The 13,137-nt window shown below is 42.7% G+C and overlaps 1 protein-coding gene across 5 annotated transcripts in view; it reads left to right on the forward strand.

Moving 5' to 3' along the window:
* SYT16 (synaptotagmin 16) overlaps nt 1-13,137 on the forward strand; it is a 136,938-nt gene that overhangs the window by 105,197 nt on the left and 18,604 nt on the right. For all 5 annotated transcript variants that reach the window (XM_033953082.1, XM_033953081.1, XM_033953085.1 and 2 more), the window contains one exon: nt 228-671. In XM_033953082.1, coding sequence (XP_033808973.1) covers nt 228-671 — 444 coding nt within the window. The remainder of the gene's footprint in view (nt 1-227; nt 672-13,137) is intronic.

The following is a 13,137-nucleotide window of genomic DNA, read 5'->3' on the forward strand; positions in this document are numbered from 1 at the left end:
TGTGCTTTATCCCAGGACAAGTAGGCAGCATATTCTCACACAGCTTTCAGAAGCCTCAAATATTCAATGCCAGTCACTGGAAATGGTTCAGCATTGAATATTCAGGTTTAATGCTGATGGCATGAGGTCAGAGTGTGCCCGTCATTGGCTGAATATCGAGCAATGTACTCAACTGGTTCAGTATACATATTTTTAAAATTTAAATACTTAAATTATGTCTACCACAGGAACAACATACAACAAATTCCCTACAGGAACCACAGAACAGCCATGAACCAATATCAAAATGTGGTGACTTAGATGTCATATTTGATTATAAAGCATCAAGACAAAAATTGATTGTAACAGTGGTAGAAGCCAAGGGCATCCCAGACAAGGATCGCAGTGGTGTGAGCACATGGCAGATTCATGTGGTTCTGTTGCCCAGCAAGAAGCAAAGAAGTAAAACTAGCATTCAAAGAGGGCCACAACCAGTCTTCAATGAAGCATTCACATTTCACAAACTGGAACCAGAAGAACTGGGCAGCTATGCACTCCGATTCCGTCTTTATGCTGTGCGCAAAATGAACCGTGAAAAGATGATGGGTGAGAAGTTGTTTTATCTGAGCCATGTCAGTCAAGAGACGGCTGTGAAAGAGACACTGGTTTTAGAACCAAGGAGCAATATGAGTGTGAGTATGTGAATTAATGAAATGTACTACACTTTTACTATTTCTAAGTGATAAACTGACCATGTCACAAATTTTGGCAATGTATCCTATGCTACAATTATTGCCTGGTATTATATTATGTAATGAATTTAATTAAACTGATTGGTTCAGTGATGCCACTTTGTGACTTATGCAGAATGAGGAAAATGGAGAAATTATGTCTTACCTGATAATTTTCTTTCCTTTAGTCACAGTATATGAATCCAGAAAATGATGGGTTATGTCTGTTTACCAGCAGGTGGAGATAGAGAGCACAACTGAACTCTGTCTTTTGGGACAGTGAGGCTTCTGATTAATTAGTATTTCTTATAACAAAGCAGAAGGGAACATCAATCAATGCTTTAACAGCTTTCTCCTTCCTCAAAGAAAAAAACAACTTTTTAATGCCAGAACAATGAAAACTTTCAGCAGTAACCTGAACAGAAAATCACACTGAAAAAGAATAGGGCAGGGTTCTGGATTCATATGATGTGATTAAAGGAAAGAAAATGATCAGGCAAGACATAATTGTTCTTTCCTTGTTATCAGCAGCATATGAATCCAGAAACTGTTGGGATGTAGCAAAGCAGAACTCAATCAGGGCTGGAAGAAGCAAGAGCAGCAGAAAGCACCAATGAACCAAAGGATGCTTCTGATCTGGCTGAGACATTTATCCAATAATGTCTTGCAAAGGTGTATAAGGAGGCCCATGTAGCTGATCTACAAATTTCTTTCAGCCACAAACCACAAGATTCTACTCATAAGATAGCAAGACCTAGAGTGGAGAGAGCTTTAATCTGTAAAAGAGACTGTTAACCCAATAGAAGATAAGCTGAAGAAATGCATTTTTTAATCCACAGAGCAGTGGTAGCTTTGGAAGTAGGCTTACCCCCTCCAAAAAGAACAAAAAGTTGATCTGAACAATGGAAGTCATTAGTGACCTCCAAATAACTCAATGGTTTTTCCTTATTCTTCATTTCACAGCATTCCAGATAAATGCAAAGGTGGAAGAAAAACGACGGAACCTGAGGTGCTTATACGCAAATGCAAGAAGCCTCATGGCCAAGATGGGTGAACTAGAAGTCGTGGCCAAGGGGGAGGACCTGGATATAATTAGAATTGTAGAAACCTGGTGGACAGAGGAAAATCAATGGGATGTGGTGCTGCCGGGGTACAAGCTTTACAGGAGGGACAGGACCCACAAGAAGGGAGGAGGCATAGCACTATATATAAAGGACTCTATCCACTCGGTCGGGATGGATATGGCAACAAAGGCAGAGGGGCTGGAATCACTATGGATCAAATTACCCGGTAACAAGGGTGCGGGCATAAAACTGGGGCTGTACTATCGACCACCTGGTGCGCCAGAAGGAGTCGGACACGACTTGGAAGCAGAATTGAGACAGGAATGCAGGACTGGAAGTGTAACAGTGATGGGGGACTTCAACTACCCGGGAATAGACTGGAGTACGGGTCACTCCAACTGCACTAGGGAGACAGGATTTGTAGAAACTGTGAAGGACTGCTTCATGGAGCAACTAGTCAAAGAACCGACGCGAGGGGGTACTACTCTTGACCTCATCCTAAACGGATTAGGGGGGCCTGCTAGAGGGATAGAAGTGGGAGGACCACTAGGCAATAGTGATCACAACACGATCAGATTCACATTAGAAAGAGAGACACCCATAGTAAGGAGGACAGCAACAACTGCGCTGAATTTCAAGAAAGGGAACTATGTTGCTATGAGGGAAATGGTGGGGAGGAAGCTCAGAAACATCTTTAGGATGGAGACTGTGGGAAGCGCCTGGACCCTATTCAGGGACACCCTGCAGGAAGCACAGAGAATGTATGTCCCCAGTTTCAGGAAAGGCTGCAAGAACAAGCGATCAAAGGACCCGGTTTGGATGTCAACAGAAGTAAAGAGGGCGATAAAGGACAAAAAGGTATCCTTCCGGAGATGGAAAAAGGACCCAACGGAGGAAAATCACCAGACGCACAGGAAATGCCAAAAGGAATGCCACCAGGAGGTTAGAAAAGCAAAGGGGGAATACGAAGAGGGGCTGGCCCGAGAGGCGAAAAACTTCAAGGCATTCTTCAGTTACGTTAAGGGAAAGCGACCAGCGAGAGAGGAGGTGGGGCCGTTGGACGATGGGGATAGGAAGGGAGTGATTAAGGAGGATAAAGAGGTAGCTGAGAGGTTGAACACGTTCTTCTCGTCGGTTTTCACAAGCGAAGACACATCTAATATACCGGACTCAGAGGAGCTCATGAGTGGGGAACAGGCTGAAAAATTGGATCACATAGAGGTAAGTAAAGAAGATGTCCTCAAACAGATAGACAGGCTAAAATGCGGCAAATCACCGGGCCCGGACGGGATCCACCCAAGGGTTCTGAAGGAACTAAGACAAGAAATAGCGGGCACAATCCAGCATGTTTGCAACCTATCCTTGAAAACTGGTGAGGTACCAGAGGACTGGAAATTGGCGAATGTCACACCTATCTTCAAGAAGGGATCGAGGGGTGACCCCGGGAACTACAGGCCGGTGAGCCTGACTTCAATTATAGGGAAGATGGTGGAAGCTATGATCAAGGACGGCATTTGCGAGCACATCGAGAGGAATGGCCTACTGAGAACAAGCCAGCATGGATTCTGTAAGGGAAGGTCGTGCCTAACGAACCTTCTGTACTTCTTTGAGGGAATAAGCAGTCGGGTGGACAATGGGGAACCCATAGACATCATTTACCTCGATTTTCAAAAGGCTTTCGACAAGGTGCCTCATGAAAGGCTGCTTAAGAAGCTGTGGAACCACGGGGTGGGAGGGGATGTGCACAGATGGATCAAGCACTGGTTGTCGGGCAGACTGCAGAGGGTCGGAGTAAAGGGTCAATATTCTGACTGGCGGGGAGTCACAAGCGGTGTACCACAGGGGTCGGTGCTGGGGCCATTACTCTTTAACATATTTATCAATGACCTGGAAAAGGAGGCAAAGTGCGAGGTTATAAAATTTGCAGACGATACCAAACTGTGCGGCAGAGTTAGGACCAGGGAGGAGTGTGAGGACCTACAAAGAGACCTGGACAAGCTAGAAGACTGGGCAAACAAATGGCAAATGCGCTTTAACGTGGACAAATGCAAGGTCATGCATATAGGGAAAAAGAACCCGTTGTTCAACTACAAATTGGGGGGGGTATTGTTGGGAGACAGCAGACTTGAGAGAGACTTGGGTGTGCTGGTGGATGCATCACTGAAGCCATCTGCACAGTGCGCAGCAGCCTCGAAAAAAGCCAACAGGATGCTTGGCATCATAAAGAAGGGCATAACAACCAGAACACGGGAAGTCATCATGCCATTATATCGAGCGATGGTGCGTCCACATCTGGAATACTGCGTTCAGTATTGGTCGCCACACCTCAAGAAGGACATGGCGGTACTTGAGAGAGTCCAAAGGAGAGCAACGAAAATGGTAAAAGGGCTGGAACACTGCCCATACGCCGAGAGGTTGGATAGGCTGGGGCTCTTCTCTCTGGAAAAGAGGAGGCTCAGGGGAGATATGATAGAGACCTTCAAGATCATGAGGGGCATAGAGAGGGTGGATAGGGACAGATTCTTCAGACTGAAGGGGACAACAGGTACGAGGGGGCATTCGGAGAAACTGAAGGGAGATAGGTTCAAAACAAACGCAAGGAAGTTTTTTTTCACCCAAAGGGTCGTGGACACTTGGAATGCGCTACCGGAGGAAGTGATCAGGCAGAGTACGGTACAGGGATTCAAACAGGGATTGGACGGATTCCTGAAGGATAAAGGGATCATGGGATACTGAGGGAGGAGCTGGGATGTAACACAAGTATAGAAAGCTAATCAGGTAATGAGTATAGAAACCAAACCAGGTCGTGCATGTGCAAGACCGGAGGGTTAGGACTTCGATAGGAAGACAGGACTTAAATGAGAAACCAAGGTGGCAAGGGAGCCCCTTCTGGTGATACAGACAGGTCGTGACCTGTTTGGGCCGCCGCGGGAGCGGACTGCTGGGCAGGATGGACCTGTGGTCTGACCCGGCAGAGGCACTGCTTATGTTCTTATGTTCTTATATGTTTTAACACAGAGGGTGTTATTAAACCATATTTATATTCCTATATGGTTTACATTTTCTTCTTCATTATGGGCTCCTTTTACTAAGCTGCAATAGCGTTTTTAGCGCCCGCAGAATTTTAGCGCACGCTAAACCCACGCTACGCGACTAGAACTAACGTCAGCTCAATGCTGGCATTAGGGTCTAGCATGCGGGGCAATTCAGCGCGCGCTAAAACCGATATCGCAGCTATGTCTTCTGATTATCTTATTCATCTACACTATTCTGCATGTTTTCACGTAGCACCACAGTTCACTCACTAGTGTTCATACTAGTCATATTCCACATTAACATCAAATATTTTGCAATTACCTTTACTTAGAACCCCTGAGGAAGGAGTGTTTTCTGAAACACAGACCGTGTCGGGTCCTGTGGATTCACACCTGAGGACCCTTTTTGTTTTTATTTTATTTTTTTGAATGCTACATTGAATCTTTTGTAATAAAGATTAATTTTACACCTTGTACATCACATCTGCAGTTTTCCTTTTGTTCTGGTCTTTCGACTTTTAGCTGCAGTTAGTTTGGATATCACCTTTTTGTTTTTGCGTTGACCTCCAAATAATACATGAGTGCAGTGTACATCAAGGGAACACAGTGATGTGATCTTTTCCACAGAGCTCTTCTTGAATGAGAGCAGAAACTAAGACTGGTTAATGTTTCTAGGTAAGAAGGAAGGTACTATTCGAAGAGAAACTCCCAAAATAGAGGATCTCTAATGTAAATTAAAGAACTAAGGCAGACTTGCATGGTCTGTGTCCCATATATGGTGATTCAGGGCCTCTTCTACTAAACCATGCTAGTGGTTTTAGTGCCGGGAGCCACGCTGAATGACCCGCGCTGCTCCCGACGCTCATAAGAGCTCTATGAGCATCGGGAACAATGCGGGCCATTCATTGCGCCTTCCCGTGCTAAAACCGCTAGCGCGGTGTAGTAGAAGAGGGGGTTAGTTTAGTATGGGCGGGGATGGGCATCAATGGGAACTCTACTAACTTGGAACATGAGGATGTTACTGGCCAGACTTTACAAACAACGGGATGGTTGGATAGGCTAGAGTGAGCTTGGATGGCAACTTCAGCATATGGAACCTAGGACAATACCAGACTTTACAGTCTATGGCCCAGAAATATCAAAGAAGGGACAAGTTAATTTAATTGTGTATTTTTTTAATGAGTATAATTTATGGGCAGACTGGATGAACCATTCAGGTCTTTATCTTCTGTCATTTACTATGATACTATGTTTAAACATGATCTTTAAATTAAGAAAGATCAATCTCAGAAGCTCAAAAGGAGCTTTCTGGAGAGCCTTAAGGACCAGATTTAAATTCCATGCTGGGCAGGGTGAATGTACTAGAGGCTTGAGATCAGTGGCTGTACCTAGCATATCTGGCACCCGGGGCCAATCATTTTTAAACCCCCCCTCCTCTGTATGAAAAATATGAATTTTTGTAGTAATCCACAGGTCACACAACAAAACTGTACCTAGGAAAGGCAGCATCTTACACACTGAAGCAAGCACTAGAACAGGGGTGTCCAACCCGCGGACCACATGCGGCCCCAAGAAGTATTTTGTGCGGCCCCGCTCACGCTCGAGGGTGATGCGGTGTTTTCTGTCTTGCCGGCACCCTCCTCCATCTTCCTGCAGCGTTCGCTGAAAGCCGCGGACAGCGGATCCTATGTGCCTCTTGCAGCTGACCCAGAAGTGTTCCCTTTGACGTCGTGACGTCAGAGGGAACGCTTTCAGATCAGCCGCAAGAGGCAGGAGGTTTGAAAGATGGAGGGCATAGCCCCTCCCCACCCGGTGCGGGGGTGCTTCTTTCCTTTCCCTTCACTCACCTCTGGTCCTCTTCTCCTACCTCCGCATCATCTGGTGACTTCAAGGTTTGTAGGGGGGCATCATCAAAGATCAATCAGGCACATCATAAGGTTTCCTTTTATATTGGGGAAAAAAAAGTCGTCCAGAGGGAAGACTTCCGGGGTAAAAGGTTGACTTTAAGAGGGTATCTTAATATTAAGAAATGAAATGGTCCGCACTGAAAGGGCCGTGATGAACTGTCCCATGCAGAAAGGACCGTGCTTAACTGACCCCGCTGAACTGGCCGTGCTGAATTGTCCCATTCCCTCCCACCAAACCTGCAGGGAACAGGAGCAGAGGAAGTACGGTTGGAGTGGACAGGACAGGGCTCTCACACATACATAGTATCTCTCCTCTGCTCTCACAGTGCCAGAAAGAACAACAAAAAAAAAAAAATGGAGGAAATTGGTCAGCACCAGGTGGACAGCTACTTGGATATACAGACAGTGGACAAGATTTTCTGGAGCCTGTTCTCCCCACAAGCTGCAGCAACTATAGGCATAAATGCACAAACTTTAAATCTCATAAGCACAGACATGTTAAGCAACAAGATCAGCACCAAACCTAACATCCGCTAACACATAGCAACTACACCATGTCTCCTTGTGCACAGGTTGGGGGAGGGAGTGGTCCCAAGGTTTACAAAGAAATGCAGATCCATGATTTTACACGAACAACGCATTGCAAATTAGCTATCTTTCTCTTCCCATTGCTGTGCGCTCTGTGCCTGGGAACAGCCTGAAGCCAGTTATCTAGGAGCTGTAAAGCCCTCCCCTCCTTCACTCAGATTGGCTATGATCCTATTGACTCTTCTCCTGTTGGATCCCTGCAGTAAAAGTCTGACTCGCAGCTCCCAGTTAGACCTGCTGGGAACTGCCATTAAGAATCTCCAGACTTTTGAGCTGCATGTTCTGGACGCAGGAGATGCCAGAGCATCAGCAGCACTTTGCAGGGGGCTTTCGCAAACTTTATTTTACATGATGTTGGTCTGCCGGCAGCTCACCCCCTTAGGACTTGCACCTAGGACAGACTGCCCCCCCATACTTCTCTTGGTTCGCTATTGCCTAAAATGAGTAACCCCTCATTTTAGGCAGTGAGACCCCCCCAGGACATATTAGACAAATGACCCCTATAACAGGATAGAGTCGTAACCTGATTGTTGAGTGAGTTCATGGCCAGTTCCTTTATAAGGCCATCTTGGAGAAAGGCTAAAATCTGAGGCAGAGAGGCTGCAAAAAGAGAAACAATATATATCCCTTTAAGAACACCATAGCTCATAGAGCCTCCACACCTTAGCATAAGTGGAAGAAGTGAATCACTTTTTTGCCTACAGCAAAGAAGTGATGACATCATAAGAATATCCCTTCTTTCTTACCTTTTCCCTCTTAACAGCCATGTCCTAAGACCAAAGGGAAACGGATCCTCCATGAGAATGGGGCCTTGCGACAGCAGATCCAAAATAAAGAGGGAGGTGGAATGAGCTGGGAGAAGAATCAGAACCACATACCACGGCCACTTGGGCTAATCCAGAGTGAAGAGAATGCCGAGCCCTGGGTGCTGCCAATATTTATGCAGAACTCTGTTTATGGTTTGGCCACAGTGGGAAAATGTAAAGCAAACAAAGAGAATGCTTGTAGAAGGGTGTCTAGACCCATGGAACCGCACATTCATCTTCTGCTGAAGAACTTGGGAACCTTTGTATTGCTGCTGGTTGCCATGAGATAGTAGTAGACCCCAACATTAGGAATATCTTGTATGGTTGTGCATTTAAGAATGCACAATCTGGTGGGCATGTATACTTATAAACATGTATTCAGCCATGTTATTTTATAGGGGTAATTTTCTGTAAATAAAACATACTTTGTTGTCGAAAATATATGGCCATCTCTGGGAAAAGGTGACTATAGTCAATCCAAAATTTTGAGAATGGCTAAGTTTTAATTGTCATGGGTCCTTAAGAAGTCTGTAAAAATTACTCGTATATGTTTGAAATTCTGTAACTTTATTTTTTCATATAAAAGGACAAGGTTTGGACTGTTGTATTAAACATTGTTTGCTTTAACAGAAGTCATTAAAACATCACTTTTTTTTTGTTTCTGGTGATTTTAGTCAAAAAATTCCCAGAGATGTTCGTATATTTTCTAAAATTATCCACTAAGGAGACAATTTTCACATTGCTCATATTGTTATAAAGTCTACAATGACTCTTTACCAATGGATTTTGCCCTACTTTTCAAAGTACAAATGCATATATAATTTTACTTTGAAAACTGTTGAAAAAGAGCATTCATAAACAAGTACTTTTTTTTTCTCCTAAACCAATATGCCTTATTTGAAAATACAAAAGTATGCACATTGTTGAAATCCTGCCCTAATCTTCCTCTTGCTTCCAGCAAAACCTCCTCTAAAGGCAGGAAAAAGTGCATGTGTTATGGAACTAGTCCCATATTCTTACAAGTATACCGGACAAGCAACAATCAAATGCTCATTTTGGCAGGTAAAACACTGTTTTACCCATGCAGGTGACTTTGAATATCAGCCTATAAATAATTACTATAATCAAATACTGTAAATACAATTGAAAGCCTATCTTCCAGAGTTTGTCCAGGTAAGGAAAGGGATGGCCAAAACTGGAGGTGCAAAACTTGCAAGGTATTGTTCAAAAGACTTGCTGAATGTAGAGCCTTTTGTAAAATACTTATAAGGCCACAGGAAACAAATATGTAATTGGCAGCAAATATAATAAGAACATCAATTAGGGCTTTGAACATCTCTGATCTGAAGAAGGATTACCTTCAAAAGCTCTAGTTAGTCCAATAAAAAAGATATCACTTGGCTTTTTGTTTTATTTATTTTTATTTCTACATATTGAATTTGAACTTATAAGTGGTTGCTTTTGCAACAATTAAGGAACTGAGCAGCAAAACTCATATAGTGGTTCTTATTTTTTTCAGTTTGTTTAAAGTTGCTTAAAGTACACACAGTTAAAACACAATCGACCCCTCAATCGCTCCTCTAAACTTTAAGCCCATTTGAGTAGTTAGTTAACATGTATTATTTGAAGTGGGTGTACCTGCCAATGAGAAATTTCTTTTTAAAGTATATATGCAATGCCATTGCAAAATAGGACATATATACATACTTTCCAGGCATGCTCACAAAGTGCCTCTTCAAAACTGTGCATGCCACAGTTGTATAGTAAACCCCAGAGTCTATATATGGTGCCCAAAGTTGCATGTAGAATTTAATTGAGTAATGAGACCTTAACTAATGATTGGATGCTAACAACCAATTATTGCAGTTAATTGGTGAGGGCGAAAGCTAGACGAATGCTAGGGTACATAGGATGAGGTATGGCCAGTAGGACAAAGGAAGTATTGATGCCCCTGTATAAGACTCTGGTGAGACCTCATTTAGAATATTGTGTACAATTCTGGAAACTACACTTTCAAAAAGATATAAACAGGATGGAGCTGGTCCAGAGGAAGGCTACTAAAATGGTTTGTGGTCTTTGTTATAAGGCGTATGGGGGACAGACTTAAAGATCTCAGTATGTACAGTATGCTTTGGAGGAAAGGCGAGAGAGGGGAAATATGATAGAGATATTGAAACATCTATGTGGCATAAATGCACATGGGGCGAGTCTCTTTCAACTAGAAGGAAACTCCTGAAGGAGAGGGCATAGAATGAAGTTAAGAGGTGATAGGCTTTTTTTACAGAAAGGGTGGTAAATGTGTTGAATAGTCTCAACGTAGAGGTGGTGGAGAAAAAGACTGAATTCAAAAAAGCATGGGACAGGCACGTGGGATCTCTTAGGGAGAGGAGGAGATAGCGGATGTTGTGGATGGGCAGGCTAGATGGGCCATTTGGCCTTTATCTGCCATTATGTTTCTATGTTTCTAATTAGGAGTTATGCATGCATCTTAAGACTCATTTATTTGTACAACCTTTTTTATGTTAGACTAATTGATCAAAGAATAATAAGATTATAGAACAAATTTTTAAACAGTGCAGTAATATGGGGATGTTTGTACTTTTTTTTTAGATTATTGTGATTTACATGGAAAAGGGGAATGTAGATATGTTGTTAATAATTTATGTATGTTTATTTTGTAACCCACCTAGAGACAGACAGGAAATAAATTTTTAAATAAATAAATATAATGCTCAGCACCTAACTTATATAGTGCATATCTGAAAAAGGGACATTACCAAGGGGGGGGGGGTGTTCCAAAAAGTTGCACAGGTTTATTTATTTATTTATTTAAAATACAGAATACAGTCTGAGTATGCCCAGTTTTTGTGCCAGCATTTATACCTGGTTTTACCAGGCATATGTTGGTACCTAACAGGGCACTAAGCATCATTCTATAATGCATGTGTTCCCTTTATAGAATCATGCTTAGTTCCCTTGTTTTTGGGCACCAAATTTTGAGTGCCATTGACTGAATATACACCTACTAGTGTAAATAGTGTTTTTTCTAAAATCACAGTAAAAACGTAGACGCAGAGGGCCATTTACATGTCTAAGTCTGCTATTTACACATGTAAAAGCTGTGTAAACATCATGGGTAGAGCTGCAGGCTCATTTGCAGAGACAGCCATTATTGTAATTCCCAAACCTGGCAAAAATTCACAAGACATACAGAATTATAGGCCTTTATCGTTAATTAATGTCAGTGCCAAAATATTTGCCAATTTAGATGATCCGGGCACTCCACAATTAAACTTTCTTTCAGAGAAATCAATCACATCCACTATGATTAAGCAGTTATTATATCTTCAAACAGCAACCATTAAGACTTCTCAATAGCAATCTCTCATAGTCCTCAGCGACACCACCAGAGACTCAACAAACTCTCATAGTCCGTGGCTTTAAGGGCTCCTTTTAACTTTCATCACACGTTAACCCCCGCGCTGGCTAAAAACTACCGCCTGCTCAAGAGGAGGCGGTAGCGGCTAGCGTGGCCAGTGGTTTAACGCGCGGTATTATGCACATTAAACCACTAGCACGGCTTGATAAAAGAAGCCCTAAGTGTCCTTTCCTCATCGGACCAATTTAAATATTTAATTCTTATTTTATAAATTTAGCTTAAATAATATTTAAATATTGTTTATTAAATAGCACTTAGCTTAGTGGTCAAACACAGGGATCTCGAGCCAACATGTTTCACCCGATTAGGTTTTTTCAAGGTAACAATCCCTGGGGAAAATTCCTGAGTTCCATCAAATTCTCTCCATCCTGAATTGTTACTGATAACTTCATCAAGCACAATTCACAATGCAATTTTCGTTGTGCTCATTTGTCGTTGCGCTCACATGTCTCCACGCATTTGTCCGCGCGCTTTTGTCGTGCCACCAAAATTACAACAAATGAATCTAACCTATGTTGGTCCTGTAATAGGAACACTATTTCATATGATTTTTTTTCATATGTTCACCTAAAGAATATTTTGGATAAAGTTTGAAAGACCATGAAAGGCATTTCCAATAGGGCGTCCAAAAAATAATGGCAATAATCGAAAAGATGTCCAGGTGGAATAAGACATTTAAAAAATCTACTAGATAAGCATCTGAAAAATCGTCGTCTAAGACCCCGTTCTACTGGATGTCCAAGTTTTTCAATTATAGAACCGGCAAGACATCTAAATTAGATGTCCCATCAATTGTCCCAGAAAATGTCCCTGATGACGTCAAAACGTCACCGCAGTATTAATAGGATATTCCCGACATCCTGCAAGTCTATATATAGCCTCTAGTGGTTCTCTAGTGATAAGCTCCAGTAGATGTGGTGCTTTGGAAGCTGGGTGAAGTGGAACAGTACAACATAGCTACAGTTATTTCGCCCTTAGTGCAGCACAGCAAAGAAAGAACAATAGCCCCAAGAATTGGAGCGTTATTAAAGGACCCGATACTAAATAGAAGCCACAGACAGCAGCAAAAAAGGTCTAATGGACCTTCAAAGTAACTAACTTCTATTTCAGGCACCGGACTAGCAATCATATACAATAAGATATATATAAATAATTAAAGAAGGGGGGAGGGAGTCTCAGTGTGCTCCTCCCTCTCTCCATGCTGGCTTGTTTGTTTCACTTGCCGCTCATGGCTGAATGAGTGCTGTCCGTTTAAAGTTACAGGTTCCTGAGGAAGGGACCTAGAGTCCCCGAAACCGGGCTGGTTGAACCTTATCCTGAATTTCATCTGACTCGGCAGTTGACTGTGTTGCCTTGCCTCTGTTTTCATCTTCGGACTATGCCTGCAAGCTAAGTTTTTCCTTTTTGATCCTGGGAGTCAGCTGGGGGGACCTTCAAAGTATTTTTCTCTGTTTCAGCACTGTGAATATGTGATTGATTATTATATCACTGTTGAATTTCATGTTTTCACTTTATTTTGTGATTTGGTTGGTGGGTGCACACAGGAGGGACTCAATGATGGTGTGCAGGTGGAGGTTATTAGACCTTC

The sequence above is a fragment of the Geotrypetes seraphini genome, chromosome 7 (genome assembly GCF_902459505.1).
Source record: "Geotrypetes seraphini chromosome 7, aGeoSer1.1, whole genome shotgun sequence".
NCBI classification, from domain to species: domain Eukaryota; kingdom Metazoa; phylum Chordata; class Amphibia; order Gymnophiona; family Dermophiidae; genus Geotrypetes; species Geotrypetes seraphini.